This window comes from Chiloscyllium punctatum, chromosome 48 (assembly GCF_047496795.1).
Source record: "Chiloscyllium punctatum isolate Juve2018m chromosome 48, sChiPun1.3, whole genome shotgun sequence".
NCBI lineage: Eukaryota > Metazoa > Chordata > Chondrichthyes > Orectolobiformes > Hemiscylliidae > Chiloscyllium > Chiloscyllium punctatum.
This window is the reverse complement of record NC_092786.1, coordinates 57,182,430-57,201,787: the sequence shown is the minus strand read 5'-3', so window position 1 is coordinate 57,201,787 and position 19,358 is coordinate 57,182,430. Positions and strand designations below refer to the sequence as shown.

Sequence of the window (19,358 nt, the reverse complement as noted above, 5' to 3'; positions counted from 1 at the left end):
GCTGCCAGACCTGCTGAGATTTTCCAGCATTTTCTCTCATGAGTTTACCAGATTTCTGTAAGCTACTCAGCTACTCCCACACCTCTGCACTTTTTTCTTTGGACCTGCAAATTTTTTTTCTCTTCATATATTGTGGTGGTATTAGTATCAGGTATGAAATTGGTATATAGCAAACAGCAGCATGACCTTTACTAATTAATTACCCTCCAGTAATGGAATGTGAAGCTAATTATCACTTGCAAGGTTTGTGAAGGTTCACCAGGTGAGGTCCCAGTGGAATGGGCCTTTGCTACAATATTTTGGAAAGAGATCCAACTGTTTTCCAAGGTTCAACATTAGAAACTCCAGGACACAGGATTGTTCCCAGAAACACACACCAAGACAAATGCAAACTGCATCTCAAAGCTCATCATCTCAGTGAAAGACACTCTTTGGTCTCTCAAGGCTTGCTGGTTTTCCAGTGCATAGCGTTGTTCTTGATTGAGTGTTGCAGACTGGCATATTCCAAGATCCAGGTCTGTGTGCTAAAGGACACATGAAGCTTGAGGTAGCCATTGCAGTGCCATTATGGAGAAAATTCACTCCTTGAAGCCTTTCAGCTCAACTAAACCGAGAGGCTGGAATATATTAAACACCTTGGGCTGAATTCCTTACAATGTATGTACATTGAAGAGATCATGAAAATTGAAAATGTACTGTTGGCTTTTAGTCCTAGTTTCCCTGGTCTGTCAGATTTACTCTGAATGTCAAAACCCAAAACAGTCCAAATAACACAATATACCCAATTCATCTTTATTAAAGCAAGGTGCACAGAAAAAGTAGTCATGCACCACAATTTTAATCCATACAATGCTCACAATTGCAAGTGACCCAGTTTACATATACTTGTCTGAGGATCATACCACTCCATCTCATCCTCCAGTCACTGATCAGATGACCCTGTCCTGTATGAGTCAGCTATCGCTGTGGGGCACACTTTCTTACACCCATTTTCTATTCAGACAAGTGCATGTATTCAAACTTTGAGACTGTCCAGTCTCCAGCAATTTGATTAGTTTGCTTAGTACAAACACCACAAACGTGTCATCTATCATGGTCAGTTTAATCAATTAGTCATGAAGACATTTGTGGATTTTTTTTCCTCTTGGACAGAGACTTACCATTTGGTTTTAACAAACTTTGACCTTAAGTTTATCTTGCCACATTTATGTCATCTAATCAACCATGGTATTTACACAGCACAGTTCTATAGATCAAGCAAACTCTGTTTACTTGATAAATAGTCACATTATCATTCCAATTCACTGTGTCTGTTTTAAAACAGCCTTTCAGACATACTGTGACATTTTAGTCCATTACGGATGAGTTACAACATTTACACATTGCTTCAGATACAAACACATTAAGACCAGTGACCTTTCTAATCCGTGGTCATCACCTGACTGTCAACTTTTCGATAGAGCAGATTTCATACTTTCCCATTTCAGCTAACCCAGCAAATTTTAGGTTAATATCCATAACATTGAACCACTTCAACATAGAACATGATGTAGTGAGATAAGTTTATTTCTGTTGTACTTCTATTAATTTCCAATCTGAAATGATTTTTCCTTGGGTTATATACTTGACATGGAATAAATATTGTAAATATTGAACAATTGTAGAACATGCTGTGTGGGGATAAATTTAATTTATTGTAAATTTTGTAATATTAGAGTTGAAATGTTTTGTAATGCATATTTTTTCCAGATTATGTGCCAGGGGATTGAAGGACTGTTCATACTGCCTAATTGTTAAAAAGGGACGAAAGAATAACAGGCAAGGCAGTCTAACTTCAATGGGGAGGAAATTATTAGAAAAATTCTGAGGGACAGGATATATTTGCACTTGGAGGGATACAGATTAATCAGGAATAGTCAGCATGGATTTGTTAAGGAAATGTCATGTTTGAGAGCTATTGAGATCAAAGGCCAAGTGACACATTGAATCAAAAAACTGCAGAAAGGCAGGAAGCACAGGGTGATGGTAGAGTTGGAGAGTTTTTCCTGAAACTGGTAATCAAGCTCACAGAAGCTGGTCATCTGCTCGTTATCAAATTGTTGGCAGAAGTCACATGACACCAGGTTACAGTCCAACAGGTCTATTTGAAATCACAAGCTTTTGTAGTGCTGCCCCTTCGTCAGGTGAAGTGAGAGAGAAGCACATGGACACAGAATTTATAGGCAAAGAGATCAAAAGATCATACAAATGGTGTGAATGGAATGCAGAATAATAAGCCTCTGCAGGTGATCAAAAGTGTCAGAAGATGCGAGTGAAATGTCAACAGCTTAATAACAAGTGAAGGGATGCCCAAAAATCCGATTAAGTGACGCAGAGAGATAATTATAAAATTAAAAATGAGGTGTTGCTGGAGACAATTTTTTAAATTTTAATTTTTAAAAATGATCTTTCTGCCTCATTTAATTGGAATATATGTTATCCCTTTGCTGTTACTCAGCTATGGACACTTCACGCAGAAATGTCAAAACGTGTGGCATTGGAAAAGCACAGCCGCCAGTCAGGCAGCATCCGAGGTGCAGGAGAATCAAAATTTTGAGCATAAGCTCCTCTGATGCTGCCTGACTGGCTGTGCTTTTCCAGCACCACTCTTTTTGATTCTGATTTCCAGCACCTGCAGTCCTCAGTTTCTCCTAGACTTCACTCACACTGTCTGACACTTTTGATCACCTGCAGACACTTAGTATTCAGCACTCCACTTATACCATTTGTACAATCTTTTGATCTCTCTTCCTATAAATTGCTCCTGTGAATGTGTGCTTCTCTCTTAGTTCACCGGCGGTGAAGGGGCAGCGCTCCAAAAGCTTGTGACTTCAAACAAACCTGTTGGACTATAACCTGGTGTCGTGTGACTTCTGACTTTGTCCGCCCCAAGCAAAACACCAGCACCTCTACATCAAATTGCTGTTGGCGAGCCTTGCTATGGGCAAACTGACCATCATGTGTCCTAAATTCCAACAGCAGCCTCATATCTTCACTGTATGTGAAAGTGCTAGCTTTCGGAGTGCTGCTCCTTCCTCAGGTAGCTAGTGGGGCAGGATCCTGATGAAGGAACAGTGCTCCGAAAGCTAGTGCTTCCAAATAAACCTGTTGGGCTATAATCTGGTGTTGCGTGATTTTTAACTTTGTCCACCCCAGTCCATCACCGGCATCTCCACAGCATCACTGTACGTGAAGGACCGTGAGAGGTGAAAGGCGCTACATCAATCCAAGTCTTTGTATTATTTAACCCCCCCCCTCCCTCCGCAGAAGAAACGACTAACTCAGAGACTTTAAAACTAAAATAGAATCTAGGGTCAGATATCTTTGGTGGAACATTCAGGAGGTACCTTTGGTTAAAGGTGGTGGGAGGCTGTGGCCTCAGGTGAGCTCCTCTTCCCTCGCGCCCAGGTGAGGGGTTGGCGTAGGCTACGCCCCCTTGGAGATCTGCCAATCACAGTGAGGAAATCCCACCCTCTCCCGGCAGCGATTGGCTGGGCAGGCCGGGTGCGATTGGCTGGGCTGGCTGTCCATCAAGCGGCGGCAGGTGAGGGGTGTTCCTTGGTGTGGAGCTGCGCTGTAGGCAACTTGTGGCGGAGTTTGAGGAGAGAGCGAGTGTGGGAGTTTAGTGTCATCCATCTCCCTCCCGGACCACCCTGTAACCACCCCCACACCCCCCCAAAATATACAATAGTCCACTGGAGATCCCTAACCAACCTGCTTGGGGGGAGGAAGAGGAGAGACGGAAAACAGAGCAAACTTTGTATTGAAGTCAATCATGAAAAGTTTGAAGTCACGGTTGAAGAAACACGAAGTTACTCTCAATGTAAGTTTTTGAGGGCGCGCCTTTAGCCTTCACCTAATGACTGCGTGCAGTCGCTGATCGTTTGTTCTGTAATTCTGAAGTTTTAGATTCGCTTGCTTTCTTTTAAAAGTGTTTTCCTCAGCCAGCACCATTGAAGAGTGTGTCTGTGCGTTTAAAATGTGTCGCTGTCTTTGCTGATCTAAGCGCCACTTTTTCTGGAGTTCAAACTCCTAATCTGCGGGAGCGATCAGGAAACTGAAAAGTTATAGTTGGAGGCCTTCGATTAAAACAAAATTGTTGCGTAATTTGTACTGGAGACTTTAATGATGTTTTGATTTTTAGACTTTAATTGTGGTACTAACTGAAATGAGTTTTTAAGCGGTTGCACTTATAGCACTGATTCCATTTGCTTCTGACACCAAATACCACGCCCAGGCTCCTGTAAAGGCTTTCTACCTACGCTCAGAAAGTGTAACATCACTGTGAATTCAATATAACCTGCCATTCCTGTAATAAGGGTTGTTCACAACATAATTTTGGGTGGAGACTTGTTTTTTTTTTGGATGTTATATCTATCCCTTCCAAGGTCACACTTCAGGTAGATCACTCCCAGGTATCCATGAGTCTTGGTTTTATAGTAATATATGTTTGCCTCAGAATCATTCCCAGATATGTTCTGTATGGAAAGTAACTGAATACTAGATGCATCCCTGTAATCACTCCCAGATGCTTTCTTTTGATCTACACTTATGCTGTGGCACTAAAATAGTTTAAAGAATATATAATTTATGGTATGACTTTGTGTTCTGTTTACTACACTTGCACTCATTGCACTTTTTAATTTTTTTTGTAAGTTAAAACATTGGATAATAATGCAGTTGTGTAAACATATAGGTTGGGAGTAGGCTTTTCAGGTTACCAACCTGATCTACCATTCAGTAAGATCATGGCTGGTTGAAGTTGTGCCCTCAACTCTACATTCTCACCTATCCTGAGTAACCTCTGACTGCATTATTAGTCAATGATTCATCTGTCTCTGTCTTAAAAAATATCCAATGACCCTACTTCCACTACTGTTTGGGAAAGAAGGTTCTAAAGACTCTTGACAAATTAAGAGGGAAAATAAATCCATCCCATATCTGTCTTAAATGGGTGAGTATTTTGCATCTCCAATTCCAATTTCACTATCTCTACACTTAGCTCATTTTGCTCTCTTAATTTACATGTGTTTTTTATTCACTTGTGGGATGTGGGCATTGCTGGCTGACCGGGGGGGTGGGGGGTTGGGGGTTGGAGGAAGTTAGCTAAGAGTGCAATAGGTAGATGAAGGTGCAGGTAATACTGATAGGGCAGAGAGGAGGGTAGAGCGGATAGGCGGGAAGGAAGATTGACAGGGGGACAGGTCAAGAGGGCGGTGCTGAGTTGGAGGGTTGGATTTGGAAAAAGGTGAGGGGAGGGGAATGAGGAAGCTGGTGAAATCCACATTGATGCTGTGTGGTTGGAGGGGATGTATTTCCATATCAGGATAGTGGGTGTTTTGGAGAACTTACAAGGAGTGCTGTATCTTTTCCTTTTAGATAAAAGTGGTTGTGGTTTTGTAAGTTGCTGTCTAAGGTTCTTTGACAAAAGACTTTCATTTTTGAATATCAATTTAGATTAGATTAGATTCCCTACAGTGTGGAAACAGGCCTTTTGGCCCAACCAGTCCACACCGACCCTCCGAAGAGTAACCCACCCAGACCCATTTCCCTCTGACTAATGCGCCTAACATTATGGGCAATTTAGCATGGCCAATCCACCTGACCTGCACATCTTTGTGACTGTGGGAGGAAACTGGAGCACTGGGAGGAAATCGGAGCACCCGGAGGAAACCCACGCAGGCACAGAATGTGTAAATTCCACACAGACAGTCGCCCGAGGTTGGAATCGAACCTGGGACCCTGGTGCTGTGAGGCTGCAGTGCTAACCACTGAGCCACCATGCTGCCCGTACAGGTTTCAAGTAATGATTTGGAGATGCCGGTGTTGGACTGGCATGGACAAAGTTTAAAAGTCTCTCAACACCAGGTTATAGCCCAACAGGTCTATTTGGAGGCACTAGCTTTCGAAGTGCTGCTGCTGCTTTAGGTGTTGGTGGAACAGGATCATACCTTCAATGTATTTTCTGAGCTGAGGTGGCACCTATTGTTGAAGCTATCTTGAGAATGTAACTTTAAAAAAGTTCTGGGATTTATATGTGAAAGAACCGAAACTTACATGATCACTGTAAAAGATGAAAGACTCAAGCTAAATTTGTTTATTATTACATTCCATGACACTACAATCCTGTTGCTATAAATTGTCGTATGATTCTGCTCCACAAATCGCCCAATGAAGGAGCAGCACTCCGAAAGTTAGTGCTTCCAAATAAACCTGTTGGACTGTAACCTGATGTAGTGTGACTTTTAATTTCAAGTAAGGTCATCTTTGAATTCTGTGATTGTGGATTTGAGACACAACGTCATCCTTTTTTGTCCTATTCTTTCATGAGGTGTGGGCATTACTGACACTTATTGAGAAAATAGCTATCACTTTCAATTGTGGCAGTCCCTCTGGTACATTGCTATAAAATAGCCACCTAACAGCAGTTTGATACAAGGGAGTGGTTTGCTGGGCCATGTCAGGAGTTATATGTTACTGTGGATCTGGATTTAGGTGGATCAAAAGAGCAGATTTCTTTTCCCCCAAAAAATTGTTATTTCATGGTCACCATTAGTAAGTCTTATTTTCAATTTGATTTTGTTAATTAAATGTAAACTTTAGTGGCTGCTGAGGTGGGATTTGAACTGCAGGCTCTCCCCCACAGAGCATCAATCCGGGCCTCTGAATTAAAAGCCAAAAAACCTCTGGATGCTATAAATCAGAAACAAAAACAGAAATTGCTCACCAGTTCTGAAGAAGGGTTACTCGACCTGAAATTAGATTAGATTAGATTACTTACAGTGTGGAAACAGGCCCTTCGGCTCAACAAGTCCACACCGACCCGCAACCCACTCATTCCTGTACATTTACCCCTTTACCTAACACTATGGGCAATTTAACATGGCCAATTCACCTGACCTGCACATCTTTGGACTATGGGAGGAAACCCACGCAGACACGGGGAGAATGCGCAAACTCCACACAGTCAGTCGCCCGAGTCGGGAATTGAACCCGGGTCTCTGGTGCTGTGAGGTAGCAGTGCTAACCACTGTGCCACCATGCCGCCCACTAAATGTTAACTCTGATTTCTCTCCATATGTGCTGCCAGACCTGCTGAGCTTTTCAAGCAATTTATGCTTTTGTTTGGGTCTCTAAATTACTGGGCTAGTGACATTAATTCTCTGCCACTGTCTCCCTGTTGTGTCAGTACAGTTTCTTCCAGTTATTGATTAGAGGTGGGTTTATAATCTGTTCACCTGATAACTGTCTAGTGAGAGAGAACTCAGTGTCATCTTTTTCCACCTGCAAATGCCTTTACAGACAGACTTTACAATTGGTGGGCTGTATCCAGTTAGGAAAGATCTGTATGAGGTCCAATTCATAGCATCAGAGAATTGTTATGGTGCTGAGGGAAGCCACTTGGTCAATTGTATCTGCTCCAGTAGGCTGAGGAGCATTTTTTTTTGTTTCCTGCGAAGCGATTGCTGGCTAAACTTAGTCATAAAATGTAGGAGCAGATGTAGGCCGTTCAGCTCATTATGTCTGGTCTGCTATTCAGTGAGATCATGGCTGATCTGATAATTCTCAGTTCCATTTTTCCGAGAGCCATCGATTCTCCCAATAATTAAAAATCTGTCTGTCTCAGCCTTGAATACACTTAACGACTCAGCCTCTAAAGCCCTTTTGTAGTAATTAATTCCATCGCTCCACAATGCTCTATTATTCATAAAACTATCTCTACACATAGTTACAAACACAGTTCAGTTCTGTACAGTAGCATATCACAGAAATAAACAAACATTGGAGTTTGACTCCAGACCAACTGTAGGTATCTCCTTACTTGGACGAGACTACATGCATTTGAGGTACTGGAAGGGTTTGATAACTGAACTGACCCCCATTTAACTTCAGCAGAAGGACCTCAGATGGTGGTCTTGCCCTACAGCAGCTGCTCCAGGCTTTAGTGCATCCCTTAGCATGTAGTCCAGGACCCTTGGAATGTGCCAGTCTGCAACACTCGCTCAAGGTCAACTTATTAGTCTTCCACAACAAGAGGTTTCAGGCAGATCAGCAACTGTCTTTCACTGAGTTGTTGGTCCTCTGGGAGCAGTTGATGCTTGTCTCGGTGTGTGTCTTGGGGAACAGACCATAGAGTACAGAGTCCTGCATTACAGAGCTGCTCAGGATGAACCTCGACACAAACCACTGCATCTCTGTCCAGATCGAAAGAAAATGAATCATCCTCATCTTTTTAATCAATGGATGATTCTATTTTGAGATAATTCCCTCTTGTCCTTTGCTCTCCCACAAGTGGAAGTCTCTTTACGTTATGGGTGTTGGTGATGAATCTGATGAGCATCCAATAGCACAATTTCCTTTGTGGTAATGGAACCTAATTTTAAAGATTAAAAAGGAAAGGCAGGCAACAGAAATCTGAAACAATTTTGTAACATGCTGGAAATAGAGAGGTCTTGTAATGATCCAATTATGGATTCTTGCATCTGACTACTCCAGATGTTGATGGATCTTCTGAATATTTCCAGACTTTTCCATTTTTATTTAAGCTTGTTTTTGGAAGTAAAAAAATTTAAAGCATGCTGCTGTGTGTCAGATGCATTTTTTCTTCAGATGAGTGAAGCTTGCTTCATTTGAACTGTTAAGGATCACTTGCGTGTTCAGTTGTCTCGTTGTTTTGTAAACTGTCTTTGAGAAATTTATGGGTTGGTGCGAAATAGATGAAGATCAAAAACAATTTCAGCAATAGTTTACAAAACTGTTAATTTAGAATAAACTGGAATCTCCATAAGGCTTTCAGGTGTAAGTTTTCTTTTCTAACCCCCAGGGTACAATTCTGTTAGCCTACATGACCATATTCTAGATGCGTATGCCCTGACTCCTTATTACTTTGAGTCAGCTGATCATGGGTTCAAATCCCACTCCAGAGACTTGGCTTTACAATTCAGACTGAAGCTGTTTGTGCTATAGTAAAGCAATTCTGCATTGTCAGGGAAGGGGCCTAAACTGAGGGACTGTCTGGTCCCTCATTTGTGGATGTTAAGAAATGCCACCATTTCCATGAGGTGTAGGGCAGATATTCTCGATGTTGTGGGCAACATTCAACTCTGAATCCAAGGTCACCAAATGAGATGATTTAACCACTGACCACATTACTGCCATGGAGGTTTTCTCTGCACTGGTTGGCTGCTGAGTTTCCTATATTACACTGCAGAAGTGAATGGTTTGGAGATGCCGGTGTTCGACTGGGGTGTACAAAGTTAAAGATCAGACAACACCAGGTTATAGTGATTGTGAATGGAGTCAACTGTGAGTTGCATTGGGACAGTGAACACTGTTTAAAAAAAAATGCTATAGGAATTCTTAATTTCCTCTTTTTTTTTCCTTGAATCTACCTATTCCCTTTTTCTAGTAGAGCATTTTGATTCCATTTTATTTGTAACATCTAAAATTGGTCATAGCCTGGAAGGAGGCCATTCAGTCCATCTTTTCACTGCCTGCTGTCTGTAAAGCAACTCAACCAGGTGTGCTTTTGTTATTTTACATTTTTTAAAAATTTGGTTCTGTTAGGCTAAACCCTTGTATAATTTCCCCTAATAGACCCGACTGTAAACTGCTGCTGCTTGGATAGAATCCCGACAATGTTACCACCCACTTAAAACAAACCCGTTTCAAAGTTGGTTAATATCAGTTCACTGATCTCTCACACCATAAAACATCCCTTGTGCTTGCATTCATTTAATTTGGATTTCTGGACTCGGGGCCCTGAACATAGAATTGATGCTAATGTATCATTCTCCTTTATCACAGTCTAGTTGTCAAAAAACTGCATCTACTATCTTGCCGTTGGAATAATTCAGTAGTGTAAATATTGGGAGCTGGTTTATGGATGCTAATCCTCTGGAATCTGATGTTAAGGAGTCTGTTGAGAATGGACTTGGAATCCCTAAGATTAACACAGAAATGTAAATGGCCCAGGAGAGGGTCATGTTTAACCCTACTCACTGCTACAGTTTTGCCCCTCTACTGCATATTTGAGGATTCCCCACTAATTGTTCGCCTTTCTGCAATGTGGGAGAAGTTTAATGACTCCTTCCTGATGAGGTGGGTTATCAGATCTCATTACTTTAGAGAAAAGGTAATCCAGTTAAATGGTTGTACTGGCATTGCATGTTTCTCTCAATTCCGTACTCTGTCTGCTTGCTATCTGCATATCTTAAGACACTCAGATATTTAGTGTGATATGATTTAGAACATAGAAAAGTATAGCACAGAACAGGCCCTTTGGCCCACGATGTTTTACTGAGATTTAATCCTAATGTAAAATATAGTAACTTAACCTACCACCCCTCAACTCACTGCTATCCATGTGCATGTCCAGCAGTCACTTAAATGTCCCCAATGACTCTGCTTCCACCACCACAGCTGGCAATGCATTCCATGCATTCACAACTCTGTGTAAAGAACCTACCTCTGACGTGTCCTTTATACTTTCCTCCTAATATCTTCAAACTATGACTTCTCGTATCAGTCCATCCTGCCCTGGGGAAAAGTCTCTGGCTGTTTGTTGCTTAAAATGCAGCAGTAAACATGCTCATTGCAATGTTAAACCAAATTGTGGCACAATATGAATTTATTTGAATCTGTGTCTTTAATGCAGGCTATGCAGTTCCAGGGAAGTTGTCTGTCTAATTCAATGCTATTTTCTTCCCTCTTCCCAGTACTTGATTGACTAGTTTGGGTATGTGAGTATTAATTCTTGAGAGGGTTGTGACATTTTGTTTTATTTAAAGGAGGTTTCTACAGAAGTTCTACAAAGTTCTGTCAAAGTCATATTCAACTCAGTCTAAACTCTGTTTCTCCCTCCACAGATGCACGCCTGACCTCCACATACTTGTACCACATTGATTTTACTTTAGATTTAACAACCTCTGCAAGAATTTGATTTTATCACAATATTTGATTGGAAAAATAATTATTTGGCTACATATGTAAAGTTTCAGAGAAGATTTACAAGGATGTTGCCAGGGTTGGAGGGTTTGAGCTACGGTGAGAGGCTGAATAGACTGGGGCTGTTTTCCCTGGAGCATTGGAAGCTGAGAGGTGACCTTTAGAGGTTTATAAAATCATGAGGGGCATGGATAGGGTAAATAGGCAAAGTCTTTTCCCTGGTGTGGGGGAATCCAAAACTTGAGGGCATAGATTTAAGGTAAGAGGGGAATAATTTAAAGGGACCGAAGGGGCAACTTTTTCATGCAGAGGGTGGTGTGTGTATTGAATGACCTGTTAGATGAAGTAGTGGAGGCTGGTACAATTACCCATCCAGATGCCTTTTGAATCAGTATTTCACGTTTAGAGGGACATGGGCCATATGCTGGCAATTGGGACTAGATTAGTTTAGGATATCTGGTTGGCATGGCTGGCTGGACTGAAGGGTCTGTTTCATTCTGTCCATCTCTGTGACTGTGTTGCTGGCAAGGCTAACCTTCATTTTTGCTCTTGAGAAACTGTGTAAGCTGAAGGTTCTGTTACAGTGCGGAGTATTGTGATCCAGACGCCATGAAGGAACTGCTGATTATATGTCTAAGTCAGGATAGTATGTGGATTTGAGGCGATGGCTTTCCTTTGACCATGTTGACCTTGAATTCATTAAAAAGTTGGCTTTCTGAAAGTTACTTTAGGGATAGTTACTTTGAAATGTTTATTCTTGGGAATTTGGCAATGCAGTGACGCAACAGATTGGTCAACACTGAATGCAGGCATTCATAGGAGATGCAGTGACAATTAACTGAGTGAAGGCATGGTCACTGGACGCAATGTTAACTCTGCTTTCTCTGCACAGATGCTGCCAGAAATGCTGTTTCTCCAGCAATTTGTTTTTGTTTGTCACTGAGTGAAGGGATGGATTTGGACTTGGGCAAAGTTGTGGAGCAGAGAGAGACACTGGGGGAGTTGAATTTCTGTCTTTCCCCAAGGAATGATTGAAAGCTTTCAGAGTCCTGGTAGCATCTTCTGATTGGTTTGGCCAACTGCATCTGCATTCTGTGTTGCCTGTGTGCATCTCTTATTTCACACCCTGAGTCACTGAAACCTGGTTTCCTGCTCCATTAAGTTCAGTGCTGGTATCACTGGCTTTCTGGCAGAATGTGGGTATCAATTGAATCAGTAGAAACTGGAGGAAGTGTGAGAGAGAAACTTACCAACTCCCATTGTATTGGTGAATAGGATTCTCAATTGCCATTTTTATACAGGTTTTATGATATAAGTAGATCGCTTAACATGATATTTGCATTGTGGTGTGTAATAATAGAGACCACGCCTACATTGCTTTGTTCAGCTTTTGTCTTTTCATCAGATCTAAAGAAGGATATAAACTGCCTTAGAGTATAACGAATAGTTCAGCTGACTGTTTCCAGGGTGAGAGATTGAGTAGACAAGGCCTGCAAATTCTGAAGTTTATAAGAATGAGAAATGATCTCATTGGAACATCTAAAATTATTAGAGGACATGACAATAGTTGATACTGACTGGCTGCTTCTCCTGATGGAGTGTCCAGATCTATAGCTATCGCTATCGCAATCTCAATAGTGGGTAGACTGTTTAGGCAGAGATAAGGAGAACTCTTTTCATTTGGAGTCTTTGGAATTCAGCATCCCTGAGACCTACGGATGCTCGGTTTTTGAGTATATTTAACATTGATAGATTTTGGACACAAAGTCAAATGGGGATAGAATGGGATAATGGAGTTGAAGTAGGAGACTACCTGTGATCCTGTTGAATGACAGCACAAGGTTTGAGGGGTCAAATGGCCTACCCTTGTGTCCTATTCTAATTTCTCATGATCTTTTGTCACTTACATTTCTGAGAGATAAAAGCATGGCTTCTTCTGAATTGCAATATTAGTTGAATTTACACAGTATTATTTAGGGGTAATGTTGGGTGCATTGGTGAACAGTACATTTACAGGAGTAAGCTGGTTGATTTTCACAGCCAGCTTTTCTACCTGAATTTCATAAAATGTTAATGTTTGTGTGGCTACATTGCAATGAATTTACAGAATAGAAACAGGGCATTTTGCACAACCAGTGATGTTTATGTTGTGCATGTGCCTTCTCTAGTGCTGCTTCATTAACCCTTTTTTCAGCTTCTTTACATTTTTTCTCCCTCGTGTAGTTAACTAGCTTCTCCTTAAATGCATCAATGCTATTTCCCTCAACTACTCCCTCTGGTAGTAAATTCTACATTCTTGTCACTCTCTGGATAAAGAAGCTTTTCCAATATTCCTCTTTGGGATTAAAAGGTAAAATCGCCATAGTCCCAGACATGGGCTGCTGCTCTCTCTCTCCACCCCCCCCCTCCCCCCGCCCCCCTCTCATGTGATAGAGAGAGGTGGTGGTTTAACCTGAAGGTCACCACTCCTTGGATGAGAGGGAAGATGTTAAGGAGCAGAACCCTTCATGGTGTAGGAATTGAACCCACACTATTGGCATCACTCTGCATCACAAATTATGCAGCCAGCTCAGCTAACGGAGTCTCTTTTTGCATTTATTAGTGACTTCCTTTTATTTCTGGCCCCTGGTTTTGTACCCCCCCACCTTACTGAAATGGCTAATTCTCCAGTGCACAGATCTGTACATGCTAGAGTTGTTTGGTGATGTGCTTCAGATTTGATAAAAAGATCCAAAGTCGGCAGAAAGAATGGATAAATTGCTTCTGTAATCGGCACTATTCATGTCTTCAGAACCTTGAGAGTGGATATTTGTGTGATGTAACTTCTGAATGTGGAGGATGTTGGCCATGTCTGATACCTGTCCTTAGTTGCCTTGCAGAGATAATGGTGGACTTCCTCTTTTTTTTTAGATCATGACTAACCTTGTCTTTAACCTGCTCCCAGTCTGGCATTCCTGAAGCTGTGTAAGTGTGCATTCACACATGGTTTATACTGTGCATTCATATATAGTTTATGAAATCATTCTATATATTAATGTTCAGAGGGAAGTGTTAGTTAATACCACAGTTCACCTTAGACTGGGGACAATTAGTGTTTGAGGCAAGATGTTTGGCCTTGACTTTAATTCAGTACGCTATTGTAAAAGAAAATAACTTAGACTTTTTTTTCCCCAGTAATGCTCTTATGTAAAGACATCATCAGACACACCTTGTTTTGTCCCAGAGTGTTTTCAATGTGACTTGCCAAACAGTGATTGTTTGCATCTGTCACTGAAGGTAAGATGATAAAAGAAGATCTGAAGTTAAACTGTATGTATTCTGTTTTTGAGAGACTATTTTCAACCAGAGTCCTTCAGTCTAAAACCATCTTTCATTTCCGGTTCACTTATCATGTTTGTGCTGTTGTAGGGCAGGCTGGAGAGGGTGTGACTGGAGTTTCTGCTGAGGGGTTGTAATCTGGTTGTACAGCAACATGAAGAATCAGATGTTTATAAAAAGGGGTTTTGAGTCCAGACAGTTTGTTCTGAAGCTCTGAAAAGTTCTTGGTGTTACAAGTGCTGTGGACTTCATTGGAATTGTTAGTTATAGTCAATCAAAGGGCATGCAATGAGGAAATGTGCTATGATTACCCATTAATTGTTCAATATTAATCTATAGTCTAAAGATTGCTTTCTGAGTCTTGTTGCAAACTATTGCCTCTGACTGATTTATGTGTGTAATTGATTGATTGTCAATAGCTATCTGTGTAAAAAGCTGCATAACAAACTTTAGTCCTGACTAATGTGTCTGATTTCCCAGAATCACTGAACATAATTGGGTTCTGTGTTGTCATGTTGGGATTGAGATCAGTCATATAGGTCTGTCTGTGATATCTGGCATTGAGTTTTTAGTTGGAAGATTATCCTGGTGTAATATTCAGATATTTGTATCTTTGTACTTAGCGATGGAAGCAGCTAAGTATAGCCATGGAATGTGGAATTTAGGTTACAGAACCGTCTTGGAAAATGAGCCAACGTGATCAGATGTTTCTCTTAGTGGAAATAAAAACACAAACATTTTAAGCTGGAAATTGGAATAAAGAAAGGATTATTAAATGTTGGCAACATGCAGCAAATCTGTAAAGGGAGAAGAGAGTATCTATGTTGACCTTTTTTTGAGGATGGATTTCTAACCTAGAATGTAGTAATCTGTCCTTTCCCTTGTAGGTGTAGACTGACTTCCTATGCCAATTCCAAACTTTCATGTTTTATATCTTACACCCCCCCCCCTCCCATTATCTTTAGATGGCTTAAGAATCTGGCAGCAAACAACCACCCCCTCGGATGGGGTCATAGGAGAGCAGAGGCTAAATACTAAAGTAGGCTTTTGGGTGATATCAGGAAATGATGTTTCATGTAGACCGTAATGATAGAACAGTCTTGTGGGCTGAATGGTCTCATGCGTATCCTGTGTTGTTTCATTGAAACAGTTGTCTACTTCAGATATAGAGCACTATCTGCTTAGAAACAGGAAGACACTTTGAGAGTGAGGGTTGGGTTTTACATCTTTCCATTGCTTTAAGTGACAATGAACCGATCTACAAGTTAGCTGGTAAAAGGTTAAGATTTCATAGTCTTAACAGACCATAGGGTTGCTCCCTTATTAGAGAGAGACCTACTGGTGGTGGTTTAACCAGAAGGTCACCACATCTCTGGTGAGGGGAGAGGTTGAGAAGGAGAATCCTTCATGCTAACCTAGCTAGTATGGAGTCAGGGCAAAGAAATGTCACATCAAGTTTCTTTTGGACAACCGCATGTTTAGTTGGTGGGCAGGGGAACACAAACATCAGTGAAACCTCACCTGCTTAGCATGGTAGATGGTGAAGAGAATATGACATTAAAATCCAGGAATTTTGACCAGGATGAGGAACAATTGCAGAGAATTCCAGTACAACAATGGATCTAACTTTTAGGAGTTGGCATGACTGTGCAGCTGGCATACACACCCAGGTTATCGGAGATCATACATATGCAAGTAGAGACATGATTTTTTTTCTTTTGTTTAAATACTTGTTGAATGCATTCACATCTTGAGACTGGAAATGATGTAGACACATTTGGCTGTCTGTGGTACCTCTGTTCAGTACTAACTTCTGGCACTTTCTGTCACATTTTGTCAAGGATACTGAGTGCAGATTCCATCATACAGTAGTTTCCATCATAGAGCCCTCCTCTATGAGGGGGAAGCAATTCATTGCTTAAGATCAATTTTCTTGGATGTAACTAATGATCTAATCCAATGATGAGTGAAAGACAATTCTTGCTGTGCTCAATGCTCAATTTCCAAATGCTTCATTTGCCTGTAATAATTTTGTAGTTTAGTGGTACAACAATGTTTGTCTGTAGCTTGAGAATATCTTTTGCGCTAATTCTTTGACTTTAAGCTGTAGAGAATCAAAAGGTTCCCTAGGTTGTGGAGCTTCTGTGTTTTGAGGTGGCTATGTCTCTTACTACACGGTGGGTTTCTAGAAGGTGAAAGATTGTTGGACTGTTGAGAATGATTGTTCTGCAAAAACAACACAACCTTCTGCCTGTGATTTAACTTGATCCATGTTCCTTTCTCTAAACACTCCTGTTTATTGCCCCACATTCAGCAACAACTGTAATTTAAAAACTTCCAGCTAGTGCTCACATCCTTCAGTGACCACTTTGTCCCCTCTGTCAGTTGGCCTCTGAAAACTCTTGCTCTCCTTTTGATTTCTGACCTCTTGAGCATCTATCACTTCCTTCATTCTACCAATGATCGCCATGCCTTATATTGTCTTACCCTTAAAATTCCCTCCCTGGGAAACCTTTTTGCCCCTCTTCCTCCTCCTCCCCCTTGTATTAGGAAATTGAAGTTAAATCATCCAAGGTTTCTGTGTTTTGTTGTTAAAAGTGCAGGTTGCAGACAAGGATTGGACCAGTTTGTGACCCTCCCTTTATGACTTCACCCAGTGTCCAGGCCTGAAGTTCTATAGAACTCCTACAGTGTGGAAACAGGCCATTCAGCCCAACAAGTCCACGCTAACCTGCTGGAGAGCATTCCATCCAGATCCATCTCCATAACCTTGTGTTCCCATGGCTAACGCACCTAACCTACCCATCCTGGACATTATGGGCAATTTCTCATTGCCAATCAGCCTATCCTGTACATCTTTGGACTGTGGAAGGAAACTGGAGCACCCGGAGGAAACTCACGCAGACACTGGGTGAATCTGCAAGCTCCACACAATCACCTGTGGCTGGAATTGAACCTGGGTCCCTGGCGCTGTGAGGCAGCAGTGCTAACCTCTGAGCCACCATGCTGCCCAGAGTGTAGAATAGTTTTTTAAAAATTCATTGACCAGTTGTGGATGTCACTGGTTGGACAGCATTTATTGCCCGTACCCTGTTATTCTTGAGAAGGTGGTGATGAGCTGCCTTTAAAGTGCTGCAGTCCCTTTGCTCTCTGTAGACCTACGATGCTGTTAGGGAATTCCAGGATTTTGACCCTGTGGCAGTGAAGGAATGATATATTTCTGAGTCAGGATGGTGAGCAGCTTGAAGGCTCATCCACTGGGCCCAGTTGAGACGACTCTTTACTTTGTAATGGAGGTTTTTGTTTGAGTCTGATCCCAGTCCTGTGCAGAAACCTTAGCTGATATTTAGTTAACTGCTTGGAATGTTGTGATGCTAGAGACATCCATCCTTCGTAAGAGGTACTGCGACTTTGTGCAAAACAGAAAATGGCCCCCTTCACCCAGCACCAAAGCAGTTCATCTCCATTTGAGGCCAAGCAAAAATCTAACAGAATAAAATTGAAATGTGTTTCTTCAATAGTGGCTATTAAAGAGTAAAGAATGCTCAGTGACTTAAATTGTATCTAGGCCCAAGGCAAGTTACTAATGTAACTAAAACAGGATTGCAAATACTTGACTTCATTGCTATGTGTTTGTGCTGACAGACAGACCAAGCTTTATCTGTGATACATACAGCAGAATTTGCCATGTGTAAAAGGTTGTGTGTGACAATAACATTCCACAGCAAGTCACATGGTCAGGTTATTACTAAAAGAATGAATCCCCCTGCAAGACTAACTTCAATATTAGAAGATCCCATAGGTTTAAACATTTCTTATGAGCCTTAAATCATAGTCATAGAGAGGTATCGCATGAAAACAGACCCTTCGGTCCAACTCGCACAGGACTGGGATCAGACTCAAACAAAAACCTTCATTACAAAGTAAAGAGTCGTCTCAACTGGGCCCAGTGGATGAGCCTCCAAGCTGCTCACCATCCTGACTCAGAAATATATCATTCCTTCACTGCCACAGGGTCAAAATCCTAGAAATCCCTAACATCATCGTAGGTCTACAGATAGCAAAGGGACTGCAGCACCAGATATCCTAACCTAATCTTGTCCCATTTGCCAGCATTTGGCCCATATCCTGCTGTGCCTGTCATAATGATATAAGATGCCTTTTAAATGTTGTAATTGTACCAGCTCCACCACTTTCTCTAGTAGCCCATTCCATACATGTGCCACCCTCTGCGTGAAAAAGTTGTCCCTTAGGTCTCTTTTAAATTTTTTCCCCCTCACCCTAAACCTATGCCCTCTAGTTCTGGACTCCCTCACCCCAGGGAAAAGACCAAGTCTGTTCACCTTATCCATGCCCCTCATGATTTTATAAACCTCCTATAAGGTCACTCCTCAGCCTCCGACACTCCAGGGAAAACAGCCCCAGCCTATTCAGCCTCTCCCTGTAGCTCAAACCCTCCAACCCTCTGAACCCTTTCAAGTTTCACAACATCTTCCCAATAGGAAGGAGACCAGAATTGCACGCAATATTCCAACAGTGGCCTAACCAATGTCCTGTGCAGCTGCAACATGACCTCCCAACTCAAAAGTCATTGGCTCTTGAGCCTTTCCATCCATAGACCACTTGGGCAGGGCAAAGGACAGCTGAACTGACACTGCACAAAACTCTGGAGAATAAATGGGAAGAATGGCAATGGATTTTAATGCAACATCAGTGGGGTGATGTCTGCTTTCATGCTCCCATATTCAACTAGTGTCTCTGCTTTGCTTTTGTCTGTGCAAGTATTCAAAATATGATCACACAGCTGCAGATTGCAACAGTAATGCAAATCTTGTTTATAAAACTATACTCTTGTTGCTTATGCCAACCTGTGTTGTGTGCAGAGTATGTATCTTTATTTAGGTCACAGGGATAAGAATTGTGGCAATGCTCCCTTGTGGTTTTGGGCTATGGCATTTGTGCATCAGTGACTTGTATTTTGGACCAACCAGAGGACCCTCATGGACAACCATTGGTCCATGAGTGACATTTTCACAATCTCCAGACTGGTGATA

The 19,358-nt window shown here is 41.6% G+C and overlaps 1 protein-coding gene across 4 annotated transcripts in view; it reads left to right on the top strand.

Moving 5' to 3' along the window:
* Nucleotides 1-3,612: 3,612 nt before the first annotated feature.
* The window catches only part of LOC140469070 (uveal autoantigen with coiled-coil domains and ankyrin repeats protein-like), a 169,377-nt gene continuing 153,631 nt past the window's right edge, over nucleotides 3,613-19,358 (top strand). For all 4 annotated transcript variants that reach the window (XM_072565318.1, XM_072565321.1, XM_072565323.1 and 1 more), the window contains exon 1: nucleotides 3,613-3,862. In XM_072565318.1, coding sequence (XP_072421419.1) covers nucleotides 3,815-3,862 — 48 coding nt within the window. In that variant the 5' untranslated portion in view covers nucleotides 3,613-3,814. The remainder of the gene's footprint in view (nucleotides 3,863-19,358) is intronic.